The sequence below is a fragment of the Canis lupus genome, chromosome 5 (genome assembly GCF_048164855.1).
Source record: "Canis lupus baileyi chromosome 5, mCanLup2.hap1, whole genome shotgun sequence".
Taxonomy (NCBI): Eukaryota; Metazoa; Chordata; class Mammalia; order Carnivora; family Canidae; genus Canis; species Canis lupus.
The window spans coordinates 82640640-82663247 of record NC_132842.1 but is presented as its reverse complement, the minus strand read 5'-3'; the positions used below and the strand labels follow the sequence as shown (position 1 = coordinate 82663247).

Below are 22608 nucleotides of genomic sequence, written 5' to 3'. Positions count from 1 at the left end.
AGTCTGATAAGATGTTTAGAGATACTCAGTGAAGATGGATCTGAGAGTAAAGAAATAGTTAACTTAGCATTTCCATCTGTAGACGTAGTTTGAGTTTCTGGAAACCCTCTCTAGGTAGTTTTGCTTTCTGTCAGTGAAGTTTTAAAATATCATCTAATTGTTCTATTTAAACAAAATATTCTTTAAAAAAATAAATGCATTTTTTTAAATTAAAAAAAATAAACAATATTCTTTCGCTCCTTGTGAGGTTTCTGCGCTGTGTTTCAGATTCCAGTGTGGAACTAAAAGTTGAATTAAGCATGGCAGGAGCAATTAAGGGTGATTAAGCTAGGTATGAATAATTTTACGCAGACCAAAGCTTGGGTGTGTACTTGCTCTCTGCCCTGGTCTCAGACTGCGTTTTTTAATTATAACACTAACATGGATATTGTTTTTATTATCTGATGTTTCCCTCCACCTCCAGGTGCCCAGATGACTATTATGAGCCAAGCTTGTGCAGAAAGGTGTAATATAATGAGATTGGTGGACCGTCGGTGGGCAGGTATCGCCAAAGGAGTGGGCACTCAGAAGATTATTGGAAGGGTACATCTAGGTGAGCAAAGTCACTGTGGGAGTCTTTTCAGAGTAGTAGACGTTAAACTTTTATTTTGCATGTTTATATCTGATGCAGCCAATGTAATCCCCAGAAATTTTAAATCTTCTGTTATGTCAGAGTTTTAAATGTACATGTTTTAGCTGGTTACAAAAAAAATCAGTCACTGTACTTTTATGTTCCTGATCCTTATAGATCCCTTTCAACTATTGTAGTTTATTTCCTTTTAGCTCATTTCCTTGGTGCTTACCTCCATATTTCAAAATAACATGTGTATTGTGCTATTACTGATACGTAAATTCTGTTGAGAATTGAGCCATCTAATTGAAAATGATTGCTTTTCTTTTCGTGTCTAGTATTGTTTTTCTTGTAATTACTGGTTTGTTTTGGTCGTTTCGTATTCTGTGTGTTACTCAATTTCTAAACACTTAGATAGTCGCGTAAATCTCCTTTATGCATTTCATCCTGTTGAAGATTCTTCTGGAGACAGGACTGGTGCTTCAGAGCTGCTTCACAGCTGTTGTTTTAGAATCTCTTGCTTGGGTTTCCAAAGGCTCCTTTCCTCTTGGTGTGAGATCGGATTACATGCATTCCCTGTCTTATTCTTTGTAATTTTGCTCCTATGAGAGTACACCTTCCAGTAGCTTCCTGAGGAAAAGCATAAGGGAGAAAACTGAGTCCTTACATATCAGAACTTGTCTTTTTTTTCCTATACTCTACCAGTCTGGCTAAGTTGGAAATCATTTTTGTTTTCTGTAGTTTTTGTCAGTGTTGCTGTAGAGAAGCTGGCTGCTGTCCTATTTCTTGATCCTTTATGTGAAAGATTTCTTTTCCATTTCTGAAGCTTGTAGAATCTTCTTTGACCTTAATGGTTTGAAATTTCACAGTGATGTTCTCGGGTGTGGATCTTTCTTCATCCACTGTGCTGGGTGCCTTTCACTTCCTCCCCCGAGCATGTCTGTTGCTCAGGTGGGACAATCTCCTATCCTGGACTTGTCTTCTAGTTTTCTTTCTTTCCTGTTTATCTCTTTCATGTGTCCTGGGTGTGTTGTTTGTTGGCGGGATTTCAACTTTGCCTTCCAACCTTCCTGTTATGTTTTGCCCTTATTTGATATTCGTGTTACGTAGTTTTCTCGAGTGTCTGGCGATCCTCGGCATCTGCTTATATTGAAGATTAGGACACCAAAGAGCTATTTGGAAGATTACTTGGATGGGCAGCCATGTGTGATTGTAGGTACTCTGGGAGTTGGGAGGATAGGGCTAGAGGCTCAGTAAACTCTAACTCAGCCCCCCCTATTTCAATTATGTGCCTGTTGTGTCCCTGTCTTCTTTTGTGTCCACATCTGTTTTACCCTCTTGAGAAAATAAACCTCTCGTCCACTGTGGGGGTGAAGGGAGGAAGTCACCTGGCTGAGCAGAGAGTGAGAGGGAACCCCAGGATCTAACTGCCTCCTGCAGAGACCTTCATCCCTGGTGGCCCAGGTCTCTGTTCATCAGGCTCTGGGGAGCTGTGTGCTGTGAACTGGCTTGCTTCCCGGTTTTCCTTACTGCCCTCTGCTTTCTGTTCTAAAATTGTGTTTCAGTTTTCTTTTCTTTATTTTTGTCGTTAGTGATTTGTACCTTAAAAAAGCCAACTTTTATTGTGAATTTTTTAGGAGTAAATGGAGTAAGTATATGTGCTCAATCCTTCATTTCTAACCAAAATTATTCTTTTTCTTAATACCTTATATCCTTTTTGAGTGAGACTCAACCACCAAGTACCATTTGGACTTAATCTCTTTCTGGCCTTTTTTTCCATGCATTTTATTCTTGCAGAGAAGTGGTCATATAATATACAGAATTTTATGCCCTGTTTTATGAAAAAATAGCATTCATAACATTTTCTCGCTGTTGCTATAAATTTCATAAGCACCATTCAGATGCAGAGCATTCTCTTGTGTGGGTTAAATGGTCAACTTTAAGGATAAAATTTTCCTCAAATATTTTATTATTGTAACATGACAGTGGATTTTTATGTAGTTCTGTGCACATTTTAATTTTTTTTCTTAGTCAATATTCCTGTAAGTGAAACTATTGACTCAAAGGTTATGAATACTTAAAGGCTCTTAATGTATTTCTAATTGTACCAATGCAGCTTTTCCAGCACTGAATTAGTATTCATCTTGATGTCCTTATACAATCAAGGATTATTAGTTTTTACTTCTTAACGTACAGATTAAAAATGTTTTTTTTTTTTATTGTAAGTTGCTTTTCTTTTACTGCAAGTAATAGTTTCTACCCATTTTTCTCTTGTAATATATTTGTCTATTTATTAGACTCTCTGTGTTTTCTTTTGTCGATTTGTGTAGACTAAGGATAGGAAGGTATTTCTTCCTCACATACACTTCCCGACACAAGTAGGCCTGAACTACCACACACAGGTTGCTTCAGAGTCTGAATTCTCAGAATTTCCATGGTTTTAAGTAGGAGGGTGATAGGAAGCTAAGTAAGTATCAGTCCCTTGTGTCCTTCCTTGTACATGGACAAGCTTTAGCATTTGCAGCTTCGGCTATGATAGGCATGAGGAAAACATTACGATTGTAAGGGAAATCTAAATAAAAGGGAGCTGTGTCATGGATAAGAAGACTCAGGATGTCGAAGGTGTTAATTCTCCCACATTCGTCAGCAGCAGAGTCATTGTAATACCATCAAGATCCCAGTAGGGTTTTTTTTTCTTTCTTTCTTTCTTTTTTTTTTTTTTTTTTTTTTTTGTGAGACCTGATGTGCTAACTTAAAATTTTACATGGGCCATTTATTGTAGGAATTGGCAAGACACTCTGAAATAACTTCCCCCTTCTAAATGTCAAGAGCAAAGGACTAGAACAGAAACAGACCCATGCTTACCTGAACCTTGATAAACAAGAGAGGAAATCTTACAGAGCAGAGGAAAGTTTTCAGGAAACAGCACTAGGACAGCTGGGTATCCATGGAAAAAATGGATTCAAAATTGGACTTTGTCTCACATCACACACGATTGTCAGTTCAGGGTTGATGAAAGACCTCAGTGTGAAAGGCAAAGTCAGAGCTTTCAGAAGAAAATGCGGGACTATGCAGGGGTTCCTTAAAAGTTAAGAAGGAAATTATTTGACAGATTGGGCCATATTAAGATTAGAACTTTTAATCAAAAGGCATAAAGCAAGTGAACAAAAAACAAACTAGGAAAGAAGCTTTATAACATATATGACTAATAAAGGATTCAGATTCAGAATATATGCACTCTGTGTGTGTGTGTGTGTGTGTGTGTGTGTGTGTGTGTGTGTCCCCTCCAACTCGGTAAAAAAGACAGTATAGGGGTGCCTGGGTGGCTTAGTCAGTGTCCAGCTCTTGATCTCAGCTCAGGTCTTATCTCAGGGTCATGAGTTCAGGCCTCACATTGGGCTCCACACTGGGCATGGAGCCTGCTTTTTAAAAAAAGAAAGAGGGATCCCTGGGTGGCGCAGCAGTTTGGCGCCTGCCTTTGGCCCAGGGCGTGATCCTGGAGACCTGGGATCGAATCCCACGTCAGGCTCCCGGTGCATGGAGCCTGCTTCTCCCTCTGCCTGTGTCTCTGCCCCTCTCTCTCTGTGTGTGACTATCATAAATAAATAAAAATTAAAAAAAAAAACCTTATTAAAAATAAATAAAAATAAAAAAAGAAAGAATAAAAAACTACAGAAATGACTGAAAGGGCACCAATTTTTTTTTTTTTTCATTAGAGCCAGTGAGCAGGAGCAGAGGGGAAAGGCAGAGGGATGGGCTCAATCCTAGGACTCTGAAATCATAACCTAACCCAAAGTCAGATGCTTATGAGACTGAGCCACACTATTTTCTTTTACTGACACCCTCAAACACTATTGAACAGGAAACTCAAATGATTAAATATATGAAAAGTTGTTTATTATTAATCAGAAATAAATGCAAAATTACTTGCCAGATTAGCAAGATTTTAAATCTAATAATACCGAGTGTTGATGAGAATGTGGAACGGTGGAAGTTTTATACACTGCTAGAAACATTTTAGGAAATAATTCAGTATCCTCCAGCAAAGCTGAGTTAATATCCCCTAGAATTCTGATTCCATTTTCTATGATTTATATATTGTTAAATTAAATACACACCAGGAGACAAGTATAAGAATATTCAGGGTAGCATTGCTTATGACAGCAGAAAACTGGAAGTGACCCAGAAAGTCCCAGAGCAGTAGAATAGATAAATTAGTTGTGGTATATTAGACATGACAGTACTCTAAGGGATGGTTTACAGTGAAAGAAACAGAGCCACACGTACAGAGATAGATCTCAAAATACTTTCTGAGTAAAGAAGCAAGTGGTAATTCAAAAACACAAAGCTAAACAGTAGTATCATTTAGGAATCCTACAGAACTGGTAAGGATTATTTTAAAAGCTGGGAATGATGAACACAAAAACCAAGGCAGTAGTGAGTTTCGGAGAAGACAGTAAGTTGTGATCAGTAGAAGATAAAGGGACTTCTCTTCCAGGTCACCTTCTCTGCAGGGAGTCTGCTGCTCCCTCTGCCCCTCCCCCCTGCTCCTGCTTGCTCACTCTCGCAAAAATAAATAAAATCCTTAAAAAAAAAAAAAAGATATATGGGGCAGCCCTGGTGGCTCAGTGGTTTAGCGCCACCTTCAGCCCAGCGCCTGATCCTGGAGACTCAGGATCGAGTCTCATGTCGGGCTCCCTACATGGAGCCTGCTTCTCCCTCTGCCTGTGTCTCTGCCTCTCTCTCTCTGTGTGTCTCATGAATAAATAAACAAAATCTTTAAATAAAAATAAAAATAAAATGAAAGATATACTGAGCCTAGGTGGCTCAGTGGTTTAGTGCTGCCTTCCGCCCGGGGTGTGATCTTGGAGACCCAGGATTGAGTCCCCCGTCGGGCTCCCTGCATGGAGCCTGCATCTCCCTCTGCCTGTGTCTCTGCCTGTGTCTCTGCCCCTCTCTCTCTCTTTCTCTCTCTCTCTCTGTCTCATGAATAAATAAATAAATCTTAAAAAAAAAAAAAAGGGCAGCCCCGGTGGCTTAGCGGTTTAGCACCGCCTTCCGCCCAGGGTGTGATCTTGGAGACCCAGGATCGAGTCCCACATCAGGCTCCCTGCATGGGGCCTGCTTCTCCCTCTGCCTGTTTCTCTCTCCTCTCTCTCTCTGTGTCTCTAATAAATAAAAATTCTTTTTTTTTTTCAAAGATATACTTAATAGCAAAGTAATTTTTAAAATACAGGTGTAGGGCAAACCCGAGTGGCTCAGTGAGTTAGCACCGCCTTCAGCCTGCCTGGTCCTGGAGACCCAAGATCGAGTCCCACGTCAGGCTCCCTGCATGGAGCCTGCTTCTCCCTCTGCCTGTGATTCTGCCTCTCTGTGTGTGTGTCTCATGAATAAATAAATAAAATCTTTTTTTTTTAAAGGTGCTTTTTCTAAAAATAAATAATAAAACAAAAAAACAGACGTAAAGTACGAGGAGTAATTAAGGAAAGGCAAAGCAGGAGGCTCCAGGCAGACAGAGGCATTGGTTTTTTCCTGGCTTTGGTGATTAGAAACTTGATTATAACAGGCAGTAATAAACAGTTTACTTTTTGGAGGCTAACTTGTGTAGAGATTTTATTTCCGTTTTAGAAAGCCTTTTGTAAGTGTACAGGAAGCAAGTGGTTAATTCCCAGTCCTTAATGCCACTTTTCCTCCAGCTGAACATGTGTCCTGATGGTATCACGTATCAAGCCGGGTCTTCTGGGTGGTATAGTTTTACTGTATCCACTTTATAAACTGGTGCCTTCATTGGCTTTCAAACCGATCACTGGACTTACTGGATTTTCATACTTAACTCACCTGTTTCATGCTTTGCCTTGGGTTTGACTGAACATAGGAAGCAAGGCACAGAATGATAGATATATTTCCAAAGCTTTTTATGAGGCTTTTAAAGCAAAAATCAGTAATGTCTAAATAAATAAATGCAGATTAAAATTTTAAAAATCCATAATCTCTTCTGTTAATGTGCTTTAGCTCAGGTTCAGATTGAAGGAGACTTCCTGGCATGTTCTTTCTCTATACTTGAGGAGCAGCCCATGGACATGCTTCTGGGACTGGACATGCTGAAGCGGCATCAGGTAGTTAAGAGCTTTGCTTTCCTTTTGCGTCAGCATTTTGTATGTTACACGGTTATTAGCACATCGTTTCCCTCTGTTGTGTACACCAGAAAACTGAGAAGTCCTGGCTTCTGCAACCTGGAAGGGTCCCTGAACTGAGGATGTCATCATGCATGGTTTGAAATTATGTATCAGTAGAAATAGAATCTCTTCTTGTGAAATCTTTCTGAATCTTTTAAATCTTGCCATCTGTTTGAGATTATAACAGGCAACTTTGTTCTCTTGTGTTATTTTTAGTTTCTGATGAGAATTCAGGTAATTTTTGTTGGGTTTGTAGGGCTCTGGACAACACATGATGGTAAGGGGCAAAAGGAGAAGGGGGGAGAGAATGAATCTTCAGTAGACTCCATGTCCAGTGCAAAGCCCGACATGGGGCTCGATCTCACAACCCTGATACCATGACCTGAGCCGAAATCAAGAGTCAGACACTTAACTGACTGAGCCGCTCAGCCCCTATGATGGTGATTTTACTGCAAGTATACATTTTAGTAAATCCTTACTAGCTAGGCAGTCAGGAAGAAGAGCTACTACAGGATTAAGGAAAGAATCCAATGAGATGGTGGGAGTGGAAATGTTTATTTAGTACAGGGAGAATGATTTATAAATATATTTGCTTATAATATTTATATTTCTACTCTGAAACCTAATAATTTGTTTAAAGATAAAGTCTTCTGATTGAAGAATCAATTAGTGTCCCCTGGGTAATGAGATTTTTCACAGCAGGATTTCCGATCCAGTCAATATTTTTATGTCACTAATACTCTTTAAAGAGATTTTTATTACTAAATCCCTATAAAACATACTGCGGGCACCTGGGTGGCTCAGTGGTTGAGTGTCTGCCTTTGGCTCAGGTCATGATCTTGGGGTCCTGGGATCAAGTCCCATATCAGGTTCCCCGCAGGGAGCCTGCTTCTCCCTCTGCCTGTGTCTCTGCCTCTCTCTGTCTCATGAATAAATAAATAAAATCTTTTAAAATTTTTGCATTAATATTCTATTTAAAGTACAGGATTTTAAGTAGAAGGGGTGAGTGAATCATTGTGTTAATAAAACCCAATTTATTGTCATCTCTCTGTGTTTGTTAGTCATGATATAGACCAGTATTCTTCAACCTAGTAGATATAAAACATGTATATGTATACTGTCCTATGTCAAGGATTAAGAAAAATACACAGAAAAAGAGGGTAGCATAAGTATGAAATAAAGAATACTTTTATGGAGGTGGCCTTGCCCATATACCGCTTTTGAGACCATTGGTATTGAGTTTAAATATAAGTTATACTTTATGCAATAAGCAAAATGTAAATAGTAATGTAAATGTGAATGTATAAATAGTGTGTCTCAGTTTTTAAGAAAAAGTCACTTACATGTTTCTAAAAAGTGGGACTGCTGATTATGCCTGGCCTTTTTCCAAATTTTGTACAGTGATGTGTATCACATTTAAATTCAGAAATGAACAGGGGTCAGGTTAGACAAGTAAGTGTAAACTGCATCCTATAAAGAGAATTCTGCTAAAACTTTACTTTAAATATTTGCATATTAAATACAATTTAAATACTTAAATTCATGATAATTTTTCTGCATGGCCTTTTATCCACTATTGTCAGCCTTTGGTTTCTTTCTTCTAAGTGTTCCATTGACCTCAAGAAAAATGTACTCGTGATCGGCACCACAGGCTCTCAGACCACCTTCCTTCCTGAGGGAGAGTTACCAGAGTGTGCCCGATTGGCATATGGGGCTGGGCGAGAGGACGTGCGGCCAGAGGAGATTGCAGACCAAGAATTAGCAGAAGCTCTTCAAAAATCCGTAGAGGATGCAGGTATTTGCACTGGCCAAGCTCTCGAATAACTTTGTTGTTATTGGTCGATGAGCAAGGGAGGTTGGAGATTCAGAGGGGATAATTTCTAATCCGTGTCATCGTCCTGTCATGGATGTATTCCTTGTCCTCTCACCACCGCCTCCTATCTCTGAATACAATATAGAAGACCTCGGTCTTTCGACAGATCCATTGCTGTGTTATTAGGTACACTGGGGAGTTATTTGCTTAAGCACATTTTGGTAAGGCTTCCTAAAAAAATCTTGTGGGTTTTGTTTTTTGTTTTTTTTTCCTAACAAAATTTCCTATAGGGGTGCCTGGCTGGCTCAGTCAGTTAAGTGTCTGACTCTCCATCTCAGCTCAGGTCTTGATCTCAGGATTGAGAGTTCAAGCTCCGCTTTGGGCTCCGTGTTGGGTGTGGCACCTACTTTAAAAAAAAAAAAAAAAGATTACAGTAAGCAGACATTTCCTTTTGAGTTCTACAGTTTCCCTGAAATTTTATTTTCCTTTTCTTAGGCCCATTTCCTTTGACGGATAGCATTGTCGTTGTGACTAAGCAGTCCTGACCTTTTTAATATCTCCCTAAAGTGCCGCCACCAAAGACAACCACCAATAAGACGCATAATTGAATACTAATCAGACACAGTGTTTATGCTTTTAATGAGATTGCGTAGTGTGTCCTTGGGCCAAATTAGAACAGTATGTCAACTGTTGACATGGTGATACCTAATCATTTTTCCCTAAGTTTGAATTGTCATGGCTTGTTTAAATCTAAAGACCAAGCCAAGTTTTCTGGGTTAACTGGAAGGACACATTTTTGCTGAAATCCTACCTCCATGGCATCATTTTCCCCCATCTGTTATAAAACAGTGACTCTGGGATACATTTTCTAGAAGCTAAAGAGGATTAACTTTTAAGTTGGGGTTATTTTAAAGTCTTGAGCTATAATTATTCATCAGTGACTAATATCACGCACAGTGTTTTCTGGTAGAGTAAAATGTATTAGAGCTACAAGTCCAGGGAATAGCTTTCTTGTAAAGACAAAAAAGATTGGAGCTTTAAAAATAGCCAGGTTTTGCCAGTGTTTTTAACTTAGAGAACATCCAGAGGTCTAGCCCTGAGCCTCTTTAAAATGGGTGTGGGTAGCAGGCAGTTTTCCAATCTGGCCTTTTTTTGTAATCTAGTCACACCTTTTGGCACCTTTGAGTTTAAATATAAAGTACAGCTTTGGTTATGATTTAACTGTCTTGCAGGAAGGGGAAAATTCTGAACAACCAGTCAGAGACTAAATTAATAGTTTTAATCTTCCCTGCAAGGCAAGCATGACTGAGTTTGACATACCCACTTAGAAGGTTTTACCTGTTTTTAGTAACTTGTCAATCATAATAGTAGGTATTCATAAAATGAAGATGTATTACCATCTTGTGAAATCTCTGTTTTTCCCCCACAATTTCGTGTTTTTATTTGAGAAGCACTAGCTGATGATAGCAATGCTTTCTAACCTACTAACAGTTACCTTCTTTGGGTAATTACCTTCTTATAATAAAAAGTTTAGGAGATTAAAATAGAAACCACAGGTGTTTTCAGGCGCAGTGAAGAGAATATGCCAATTGAAAGGATTAAAAGGAGGAGCACCTGGCTGGCTCAGTCGGTAGACCGTGCTACTCCTGATCTCTCTCGGGGTCATGAGCTTGAGCTCCACACTGGGCAAAGAGATTAAGAACATTAAAAATAAAATTAAATATGTTTTTTGAAGGATTGAAAGGAAATGGTTTTGTTTTGTTCTTTTCCCCATATGACCTTTTGTTACAATATGTGACTTGTACTAATTTTTATAATGTTTAAATAGTGGAATAATTCTACATCAGGTCCTATTTGTTTGGAACACCGACTTCCCAGTATCATCACAAGCAAGACTCTGGACAGAGTAGATGAAAGTATTTTTACTAAAAACTCTTTCTTTGGTGGAGACCTTATACCAGAGAACCTTTATCTTTTCTATCAATGGAAAAATGAACCAGAATAGGAGCTATATCTAATACATCTTCTAAAAACTGGCTAAAAAGTAAGTTAAGCCAGGATAATCCAGTTTGGTTTGTTTTTCTTCTAAAAATAAATCTCCACTGAGAAGGAGATTTGGAAAGTTACTGTTACAAGTGTTCGTTCACCTTTAAGATTTCCATACCGTGTGATTCCATCTATGGGTCTTCTGTTCTCCACCCGTCCCACATGTCTGCCCGTGAATGCCATGTGTGTGGGTGTGTGAAGTTCATTTCTTTCCAAGTTCTATTGAAAAATCTGTTGAAGTTGACACATTGCTTTATGTATTGTGAGAGAATTAAACCAACCAGACTACCGAAACATTCCCTAAGCTTGACTCTACCAGTTCCTGATTGTAAAGGTGGCAGAGGAATGGAGACAAACCCTGCATGCTGTGTGGTTTGCGTTGTTAACCCAAGTTTGCTTGTCTGTTTCCTAATTCAAACAGAGCGTCAGAAGCCATGATGCATGTAGTGTGTGTGTACTGCAGCTGGAGTGGGCCCCAGACCAGGTATTTATAGACACCACGTTAAGCCTTCCATCCAGTTATCGTCTGTGGTCTGAAAGTCTCTGTATCTGCAGCCGTTTTGGAATTTAGCTTCCGCCATCCATTTCACCTTGTTTAATCTGGTTACAACTAGCCTGTATATGCATCTGTGTGTTGGCATACGGACATATCTCAGCACAATTTCCTATGCAAAGTCTTCTCAATCACTGGAACAGTCCAAGGAGGGGAGGGAAATCCCAGTAAAAATGGCCATTGTGAATATATCAAATCAAGAATGTCAGCACCACTGCACATTGTCATTGAGATAACTACACCCTCAGGGGTTTCGGGAGTCTCTCTCTTCTGAAAACGTGAAAGTTCTTTTTCATAGCACTGCACACAAATGCCACAGTTAGCAAAGGGTAGAAATTGTCAATCCACTGAAGAAGTGGAAGCCTAGACCAGGTGACTTGTCTAGGGACACAGGTTCACAGGATTGAGGTTTTATTCCCTCAGAAAGAAGAGCTGACACTTGGCTCTCCCATCTTTCCCTAACCTGACAGATTCTCCCCCAGAGGCATTTTGCTCCCTTTTGCCTGGAGTGTAAATTTGGGAGACGGCAGCCTGAGCTGATTTACCAAGAGAAAGAAAGACAGTCTTTTAATACCAACCTGGGACTTCATAGGGGTTGTTTGCAGGCTGGTTGTAATTAGATACTTAGCATTCAATTTCTTTTTTCCTTTTTCCTTACAAGGTGAGGTAAAAGTGGGCATGGTTTAATTAGTCTTAATATCCATTGTCCTCATCCCTTTCTCCTATCCTGTAGTACTGACCCAGTGCTCCCTACAGTTAGGATTTAGGCCAGTGAGACCCACCATCTCAGCAACAGGAGGACTAAGTGCTGCTTTCATAGTGAGTGCCAAACACATCGAGGCCGTGTTGACCTCATGCAGTTGTCCTAACTGGCATGCCAGTGCCAGAAGGCCATCATCACATACCCCATGCCACTCACGTGGATACTTTACATGTAACACATCTTTTCTGTTGGCATTAAGTCACAATTGAGCCTCTTTCAGAGCCAGTCTTAGAGATTGATAAATAAAACTAATAACTGTGTTTCTAGACACTAATGGATACAGTTTGCCACTGACATAAATTCTGTTTTCCCATTTACCTCTAAGCTATCAGATTGTTTTGCAAGAAGTCAGTAACTTTCTGACATAGTGCCTTATCTTCTCATGCTGTTAACCAGTGTTGCGTTAGAATGATTTAGAGCTGTTTGAATCCTAACTGGATTGCTTCATGACATCTTAAGATCAGGCTGCCCACATTGGATGTTAATCAGCATGAAGCATTTAAGTCACATCTGCCCTAGTAGATTGTACTGTGAAGTAATTGTTACCAGCCTTTGACATTTTATTAAAGATCTTATACTAATTGTGTAGAGGTCAATGTTTAACTGGATCTGTGGCAAAAGGAGGATTGGAGCTGATGATTAATGGTGTCGTGAGGTGGTGTTTGAGCCTGCCGTCCTGTGAGTGCTCAGTCAGTTGCAGTCAATCTAAATGGCAATTGCCTATCAAAAAACTGTTATGAACTATCTCCCTCCATTGCCAGGACTGCCACCTGCTGTGCCCTCAAAGTACCTAAGTGTTCTTACTTAGTTGTACTATGTTAATGTGATAAAGTAATTGATAATCCTTTTAAAACTTGCCCTATTTGGTAAGGTGATGATTGGATTTAATCTGTTTGACCTTTAGCTTTATTTTTGTTTGACTCCACGTTCACATAGTTTTATCCTGATTTTCAGGAAGTTTGGATAGAAATGAATTAAATATTTCTCTGCCTTCTGGAGATTCTTAAGCATATCCTCCTATCTCTTTATAATTCCCACTCTGTTCCAGATAGAATTGTCATTTAGAACCTTTGGGTTCACATTTGAAACACTAAAAGTGCATTGACGTGAGAATCATTCTAGTGCAAAGATCTTTAAAATTTCAAAGCTTAAGAATCACCTGAGGAGCTTATTAAAAATGCAGATTTGTGGGTTTCCTCCCATGTTCATCTTAGCAAACATGCCAGGTGATTTCAGGGCAAGTGATAGAACACACTTGGAGAAACTCTTCCAGAGTTCTGAACTCACGGAGAGTAAAAATACATAAATATCCCTCAGCCTTGAGCACTGACCCAGCCATTATGTGGATGTTTATTAATGGTACTTAAAAATACTGAATTAGAGTGCACATGTTTTATTAAGAACACATTTATTCTGATGCTGTGATGTTAAACTGTCACCCCAGTGAGAATGGTTCTTGTGTAAGTCTATGGATATAAGACAAACCCAAGTTTAAGGACCTGATTTTGTTCTGTCCTGTATAGATTTGTATCATCTGATCATTTGGTGGCCTCTGTAACCTGCTAATTAATCTCTTTTCCTTTTTGTTCCATATAGAGAAAAGCGGTAAAGAAACTACCTCACTGGGAATGTCCTCATTACCAACTTCAGACGGATTTAACCATCCAGCCCATCGTTCAGGACAGAGTCCTGAGATTGGTGATCCTGTGAGTCTTGCTCACTCCGTCCCTGCTTCAGCCTGCCCTGTGAAGCCCAGTGACCCCGACAGCATCGAACCTAAGGCTGTGAAGGCTTCAGCTGAATTCCAGATAACCTCTGAAAAGAAAGAACATCTTCCTCTGCAGGATCTTTCTAATAGTGCTTCTTCAGCAGACAGTGCTCCAGCAGACCAGAGTCCAGCCATGCCTTTGCAGAATTCCTCCGAAGAAGCCATTGTTGCAGATAATACGGAGAAATCTGCTGAAAGAAGCACCCAGGGCCTCAGATCTCCTCTCCACACAAGACAGCAAGCTAGTTTATCTGTCACAACTAGTAGGGTGCAAGAACCACCAGGGTTTCTAGGTGAAAAGGGTTGGTATCCAGAAAATCAGAAACTGAGTCAGGTGAATGGCCTGCAGCAGCACAAAGAACCAGGGAATCAACAGCATGGGGTCGGACAACAGAATGCTCTAAATGATCAAGAACATCTCTGTAGCACAGAGGACTTTGAAATTCTTGGAGAAAGGCAACAGAATCAACAGAAAGGTGTTGATTTGGAAACGACAATGAAAGAAGATGGGCTACAACACAGTGTGGACCTTCTGGGTACAGAGGAAAATATTCTACCTTCAGGATGCTTTGGCTGCTCAAATTCAGAAACACTTATGGAAGTAGATACAGCTGAAGAGTCTCTAGTTGCTATGCTTAACTCAGCGGATGGTCAGCATGCCAGTGTCAAGAACATCGGTGCATCTGCTCTCACCTTAGATAATCCCTTGATGGAAGTAGAAACATCAAAATGTAATCCTCCTTCATCTGAAATTTTGAGTAATTCAGTTTGCACTCAGGATTTACAGCTCCCAGACAGTAATGTTGAAATGTCTGGAATAAATAAAGAGGGTGAGGATTGCTCCCCCTCCTTGAGTCTTGGTGGCAGTTGTCAGCCCTCTGTGGAGTCAGCAGAGGAACCTTGCTCGTCTCTAACAGCAGCTTTGAAGGAACTCCATGAACTTCTGGTCATTAGTAGTAAACCAGCTTCAGAAAATACATCTGGAGAAGTTACCTATCAGTCAGAAATGATAACTGAGGGCCACACAGGTATTCAGGACCTTTCTGAAAGATGGACCCAAAGTGAGCGTCTCACAGTTACCCAGAATGAAGACCATTCACAAGTCTCCTTTCATCAGAGCATATGTGTATCGGTGAGGGCAGAAAAGTTAACAGACACTTCAAATGGTGCTGGAGTAGATGTAGTAGAAAATAGTAACATTGGGGATCTGGGTGATGGCCTAGGAACTGAGAAGGAAAGTGTCCCCAAGCCTAGGGGATCCGTAAAGGAGACCAGCTCTGCCACTCTGGCCTCAGCTAAAACGTCTAAGCAGTCACACTGCACATTAGGTGTAGACATTCCACCCCAACTCTTAGCAGGTGAGGAGGATGCAGTCAGTCACACGTCTGAGCAAATGAAGTCCTTGTCCAGTTTCATATTGGTTAAAGATTTGGGTCAGAGCACACACAAGCCGGTGACAGACAGGCCTGAGACCAGAGAAGATGTCTGTCCTGAAGCTGCAGGGCCACTTCTTGAATTTGAACCACCTCCCAGCCAGTCATCACCAAGTCCCTCCATTCTTTCACCATTAATTTTTCCCGCTGCAGACATTGACCGCATTCTCCGTGCCGGCTTCACTTTGCAGGAAGCTCTCGGGGCTTTGCATCGAGTTGGTGGAAATGCAGACCTTGCACTTCTCGTTTTGCTAGCGAAGAACATTGTAGTTCCTACATAACCATGGAAAAGGGGGCTAGACCATACTCCATTCCCTTAAAAGCTATACACGTGTACACACACACACACACACACACACACACACACACACCACTCATCACATATACAATATATGTAGAAACCTGCAAGCAGAATGTTGAGCCAGATTTTTTTTAAAGATTTTTTTCGGCCAAAGTAACTTATCTCTTGTCTGATGAATTTGTCTATTCTCTTTGTTAAAATTTGGGCCTTTTTAAATGTATTGGCAGTATGTGCATACAAAAGCTTTTTATTACCATTAAGATGATGTATTCTGGAATAAAATTGATGGTTTTGTGTATAGCATACCATTTTAGAATGAGAGTGAATGCTTTAAAAAGCAGAAACCATGAGAAATCCCACCACCCATGCAGCTAAAAGCAGATTAACTTCCCATTTTGGCTGTGTCTGTGCTGTAGGCAAGGTATGGCTTGTTGGCTCAGTTGTCCATTTACAAACTGGATCACATGGTTTGGTGTTTGGAATTATACTTAGTGCTCTGTGTATTGATGATTCATCAGTTACAACAGGAAATTGAAGAATAATTGAATAATATATTCTACAGTGGTATGTTTTTATTTGTATGGTTAGGATTTGACCTTTTTATGGAATGAGGTGGGAGGGTTTCGAACTTGGGCTGCTTTGTGCATCATAGGCTGCTGCATGGATTGCCAAGTATTTGGGGTGGGAAACGGGTTGGGAGTCAACGTCAGAGTGAAACATGGTGCTACCCAGCTAGAAAAGGGAAGAGTCTATAAATTCGTTTGCAAATGTCTTGATGATGTTTCAACAACTATGAGTGAAAAATAATGGCCGAAACACTGGAATTGACTAGATAGTGGGTTTGCTAGCATCTTACAGATCACACCTCAACCTTTAGTGATTAATGATGAACTTAAAGTTCTGCTAATGGGTTGATCGCCAGCAGTTTATTTCCTTTCAAAGCTCATTTACTAGGAAGTTCTTCTAAAGCTCAGGTTGAGCTGCGATCTGAGTGAAATATTGTGAAGTGGGATAACCTTGTCACTGGTTCATCTTGGTGCTTGGAATGGTCAGTCTCTTTGTTGAGTGTCCTTCATGGCACCAGAAATAGTAACTGCAGTTTCTGACTCAAGTGGCCTTGGTAGAGATTTCCATCCCTTTCTTTCCTCAGGAGTTTTCTTTTTAAAATAAGATGCATCATATTTGTGTTTACCATGTCAAGGTAGAGTGGGGCATAGTATATAGATGTATTTATTGTGGCCTTTTTTTTTATATGAGGACTAGCCCTTGGAAACCATTGTCCTGTGGGCCCCACTGTGCAATAATCCTACTGGATAGATTTTAGGTAGTTTTTCCTGGAAAATAAACTCTCTTATGTACCTAGCAGGAATCTGAAATCTTGGTTTTATTGAAAAGAATTTTGAGAATGACTCCCGATTCCAAGTTCTGGTTCGCAGTGTGTTTGAAACAGATGCTTTGAGAGGGTAATTCGTGAACTTAGTGTTAAATGATTTTGTCTAAAGTCTTACTCTCTTTGAAAGCATATTCTTTCCATCAAAATTTGAGTCATTGAGCACAATCAAAATGGAAGCTCATATCTCAGGAGTTTTTGAAATTTTAATTTGGGGGCACTTAGAGACGTTTCTCTTCTACCCTATTCCATCTTTTCTTTTTGCTGTGATGTTTGTATGTGTGTTATGAGACTTTAGTGATGTGATGGAAAGTCACATAGATTCATCATGATCCTGACGTTAGGAGATGGTTGACAGAAGGAATTGTGGTTTACTGTTTTCAAGAGGGCGCTTGAAACAGCGGGTCAGCTAGGTTGTCTTTAAGATGTTCTTTCAGATGATCATGTTGCAGACCCTTTTTGCCTGCCCCACACCAAAGATGTAAGATGCACTAGGAAACTGCATATAGGATTTCTGTCAACCGACTCTTAAGAGCTGTGATTGTAATTAAGTAGTTGGTGCTATGATTGAAGCAAAATCTAATAGCAATGCAATGGCCCCTGTATTTGCTTTATGGGTGATAATTGGGAATTTATTCTAAGCTTATAAATCTTTAGGGTCAGGTTGGAGTGAGGTGGGGGAAGTTATCAATGACAGCAGACTTCTCCAAAAAAGCCTCTGTGTGAAGATGGGCCTCATCGTCTTCGGTGTGGGCAGTGGTGCACTGCTCAGGCTTGGCCGCTCAGTTTTCACAGTGCAGAGATTTGGGGATCAATCCCAGGTGGAATACAGAATATCAACCCGGAAAAGGTTTTATTATAATAGCTTTTTACATATGTATATTTATTTTTAGGAGAAAATTGAATAGGCCTGTAGTTGTACATGCATTCTTGTTAGGAGTACTTTGAATGAATGAGCTGAACCCACTTGCCAATTATCCTTTTCTTTTTTCATCATTTTTTAATGTATAATTGCTTTCAATTTTTAAAACCGTATTTCCTGTCTCATCATTTATATGAAAGTAAAATTGTTGATATCTGTTAGGATTTTGAATCATTTTAAATTTTGCAGTTCTTAAAACACAAAGGGAATTAAGGAACATGACACTAGTGAAACTTCATTGTCAGTTTTATTAAAAGTGCAGAAATTAGGGGCGCCTGGCTGTCTCAGTTGGAAGAACATGCGATCCTTGATCTCAGGGTCGTGAGTTCAAGCCTCACGTTGGGTGTAGAGATTACTAAAAAAAATGTTTTAAAAGTCAAACTTTTTTTTAAAATGAAGAAATTTAAGATTAACTTCTCTAAAAATAGGATAAAATCATTGTGAACTCCTCTGGTGGCCAACAACATAGTTACTGGTCAGCCGTACATAGTAATGGGCCATTTTATTGGACAGCTTCTTTGCCATAACCAGTAATGGATGGTTTTGTGGTCAGCACTCACCTCCAAGGGTGGTCTGTTTATTCACCAAAGAGAGGAGAAATTGTCCTGTATGACTTGCAGTTTACCCTAAGCTGATTGGCATGTGTAGCAGTGTGCTTGGTGACCAGACAGCTATGCCTAGGCTGTAGATTTTGCCCATTGGAGCTGGTAAGAATGATTCCTCTTGTACATGTTTAGGCCTCTAGACATCAGCCAGCCTTCATCCCACAGTTTGGCCCTTAGCCATCAACATACAAAGATAGCCAGTTGCTTGGCAAAGAGAACTGGAGAGATGGTGGGTGTCTGTTAAACTGTTCTTCCTCGGAGCCTATGAAACCTCCCAGAGCTCCATGTCTCCATATGTACTAAAGGAAGACACAACCCATGTGTTTTTTCCCAAAGCATTTCTCCAGCAAGAGAGGGTTGCATAAAAATGGAAAGATCTATGAAACTCTGTGTCACTGAGTTTTATGATAACTAGTTAAAATGGAATCCGCCTGTTCTTCCCCTAGCACAGCTTTCTATCTCTAGTAAAAGCCATAAAAACTTAGTTGGTTTAACCATCAGCTCATGTGTATATATACATGTGTGATTGACAAATACCCTACAGTTAATTTTTTATCTACAGATATATTCTCCATTTAAGGTGGCTTTTATCCCACCATGTATATAAAAATAGCCTTGCAAATAGCTGGCCAGGAATGTTGCAGTGCATTCTGACTTCCTTTTCCTTCCTGTTTGCCACCTGTAATGAGAGCAAGCAGGATAATTGAACTATGTATTTCAAACTTGTTATCACTGGCAACATATCCTAAGAGAAGCTAATTAGATTATGCATTCTTCCATTCTCTAGCACAAACACCAAAAAGCCAAATTTCTCCTTTGAATTTGGTAACTTAGTATAATAGTCTGTGGCTGAGCTAGAAAGAAACTGTTATTAAGAGTTTCCCTTCCCAGAAGATGGAATGTTAACTTTTTGTGTTAGGAGTTCAGTAACATAAAAATAGCTTTTTTTTTTTTTCTGAAAGAGTTAAAAAACACCAATTCCTCTTAAGAAAGTAAATTTGAAGCATGTCCTTGAGAACTAGAAATGTAAAATCATGGCTTGAGTTCTATACCTTAGAGGGCTCTCAGTGAAGTGTTCCTAGGAGTTCATTGAATAAATAAATTAGGGGTAAACCTTTGATGTACTTGATTTTCTCTTGTGCCTTAGTTTCTCCAAATAGCAGAAGCATCACATTTTGGTGGGAAATAAAAGTGGAAGTGTCGGGGGGGGGGGGGGGGGGACGGGGACGGGGGGTGGATTTGAAAATGGCCTTCCTAGAGATAGAGGCGTGCATGGAGTGGTCCTAAGACTCACCTTCATTGTCAATTCAGAATTACCCTGCATCAAATCTTTAGATTTCCCTAGATAGAAGAATTACAGTAGGGCGTTTTTGCATCAGGAGTACCAAAAAGTGGTTTCTAGGTGTTTATTATGTTCTTTGTTGCACTGTCTGTATTGTGGTTGTTAAGACAAAAGTCCAAGAAAATGTATCTGGTACTCTTGAAGGCTCTATACAGGATGAGTCTTTGAATAAGATTTCATTGACTCGTGAGAAGCCTGGCTGGCTCAGTCGGTAGAACATGGAACTCTTGATCTTGGGATTGTGAGCCCCCCGTTGGGGGTAGAGTTTACTTAAAAAAAAAAAAAAAAGAAAGTTTATTGATTCATCAAACATTAAGTGCCTGTGTGCCAGGTACTGGGGAGCACTGGGGTTACAGGAGTGACTAAATCAGATTGGAAGCCTGCCCTCGTGAAGTCCTATCTAGTTAGGAGATAATGAAACAAATTTTGGCATTAAGGGCAAGATCTCTTTTTGCCTATCGGCAGGGTTTTATTTTTTAAGTCATACTAGAATAATTTAGTTCAGATTCAGAGGAGATTGGGAAAATCAGGCTCAGAATGGAAATAGATACTATGAACCTAAAATTGCTCTAAAAGAGTTTTTTAAATTATTTTTCTAAATAGATTCAGAAACAAACAAAAATGTGTTTTTTTAAAGATTTTATTTATTTATTCGTGAGAGAAATAGAGGCAGAGACACAGGCAGAAGCAGGCTCCATATGCAGGAAGCCTGACATGGGACTTGATCCCAGGTCTCCAGGATCACGCCCTCGGCTGAAGGCGGCGCTAAACCGCTGAGCCACCCGGGCTGCCCAACAAAAAATGTTCTAATGTTTGATAGAAATACTTGAAGAGAGCAGTATAAATTATTTGGAAATACTATATGCTGCTAGGGGGCAGGGGGAAGCAGATGGAATAGAAGCACAAGTAAATGGGAGATGATCCCAAATGTGCACCAGTGACAGCTTTTCCGCCCACTGGGACATCCTTGGGGGGCGGGTAGAAATGTGGGGTGTGCTGTGGGATCCCCCCACTCCCCATCTGAGCATGGCCTCTCTGGAATACTGACCATCTGGGCCAACAGGACTTAGCAGAGGACCCTGCGGTATTTGCCGTTTTAAAGCAGCTGAGCCCAAGATGTGGAAATGGGAATCTAGAGCAGAAAACATAGCAAGCGATGGGGCCAGGTGGGGGGCAGAATTATTACAAGAGGATTCAAGGTTCTCCCAAGTCTTGGACAGGATAGCTCCATTAAAAGGACATTCTTCAACCCATTATTTAAAATGTCACCACTTATGTTGTAATCCTGAGGCTTGCAGGTAGAGTTTCTGGGCCTGACTCCCAGTGACTTCTGAGGCTTCCAATCAGGAAAAACCCACAGATTTGTCGTTTATGTATTGGTGACTGGTGATCTAGACCCTCTGGGGGCTGTAAGAGGCGAGAGGACATAGCTGGTAAGCTTCAGGGCACAATCTTAAGGAATGAAATCGGAGAAAAACGGTTCAAGGCTGTAGGAGTTAGAGAATGTTTCTTTTACCTAAAAAAGTTAGGCAGCTGACAGAAGACCTGGGGTGGGGGCGTAGGACACAAAATTAGAATTTTTGCAGAACCGTATTTCTTTACGTAGAAGGTTCTTGTTTAGCTGACTTGGGGAAGGGGCATGCTGGATCTTGTTCCCCGGGAAAATCCATGTCTGATGGGAAAAGACTTTGTTGACCAAGAGTTTGCTTTACACACGACCTTGAATGAAGGCATCTGTGGCTTGAAGGAAGGAGACCTGGGGCCGCCTCCTACCGAGGTCAGCCAGTCGGTTTCCAGATCCCTTGAGCCTGAGATGACCTGACGCTGACCAGCCTTCTTTTTCTTTCCCTGAAGGCCCCATAGCTTTCTGAGTTGATGTGTCCCGACACCTTTCTCTCCGAATGATTATACTCCATTGTCTGTTCTCTCGATCATCCTTTCGAAATAGTGAGGCACTCAGAGCAGTTCAACATATTATATTGCTTTTTTTTTTTCCCACTGTGCACCTACAACGGAAATGGATTTGCGTGTTTTTATTCGAAATCTCGTCTTCATGGCAAGTTGGGCTAATGGCCTTCGCTCTCGAGTAAGGTTTGTTTACCAGTTTTGTAGCCATATTTGGCAAATCTTAGCAAATAGAAACCCTTCTCCCCCCCCCTCCCTCCTTTATTTGTTCTTGCAATTGCTCCTGTGTTGCTTTTCTGACTTTTCTTTAAGCTTTGAGACTACTGCATCTTTTAAGAAACTAGGCAGATTGGCAAAATAGGCTTGCCGATAGCTTAGTCACTCCCATAGTGCTTTGGTTTTGAGAGTTGGGAAAACTCTGAGAACTTAAGAGAACCAAACTCAGGAATCCCACAGTTGGCTGCACTGTGCCCTTGGTTCAGGGGCTGGACATAGGACCTGTCTGCAGCTGAGTGAACTAGATGCATTTGGGTTTGAGTTTTTGTCACATACTGAAATGTTAAGTCAGCCCTAAATAATCGAAACACTTTATTTTTCTTTTTTTAATAGGAACTTTCTGAAGAAAAAGTGATGTGTAAAACATTTGATATTTAAGACAATAAAGTTTTTATCATAAGACTCTTGTTTGATCAATTTCTTTCAAGTTGAGATGATTGATGATTACTTTGTCCTTGTCCCCCCCCCCCCGCCCCCGCCGCCCCTCTAAATGGTACCCAGACGCCGTGATGTGTAGCCATCCACCGGGACCTCCCAAGAAATGGGCATGTCCAAGCCATGACAGTTGGCTTCCAGGTGAGCCCTGAGGGGCATGGCTGCGTGCCCGTGACCGAGACGCGGGTCCGACCACGTGGGCAGCCGTTGCACAGTAACAGACATAAACATTGTGACAGGGTGTTGTGGTTAGACCAGCCTCTGGAGCCA

General features: G+C 40.5%; 1 protein-coding gene across 8 annotated transcripts in view; it reads left to right on the top strand.

Annotated features, from left to right (window-relative positions):
* The window catches only part of DDI2 (DNA damage inducible 1 homolog 2), a 42252-nt gene extending 19947 nt beyond the window's left edge, over positions 1-22305 (top strand). For 4 of the 8 annotated variants that reach the window (XM_072828212.1, XM_072828215.1, XM_072828216.1 and 1 more), the window contains 5 exons: positions 464-592; positions 6623-6726; positions 6816-6881; positions 8392-8581; positions 13558-22305. In XM_072828212.1, coding sequence (XP_072684313.1) covers positions 464-592; positions 6623-6726; positions 6816-6881; positions 8392-8581; positions 13558-15443 — 2375 coding nt within the window. In that variant the 3' untranslated portion in view covers positions 15444-22305. Of the gene's footprint in view, positions 1-463; positions 593-6622; positions 6727-6815; positions 6882-8391; positions 8582-11066; positions 11130-13557 lie in introns of those variants that run through there. The other 4 variants (XM_072828219.1, XM_072828220.1, XM_072828213.1 and 1 more) reach the window with 4 other exon arrangements.
* The last annotated feature ends 303 nt before the right edge of the window (positions 22306-22608 follow it).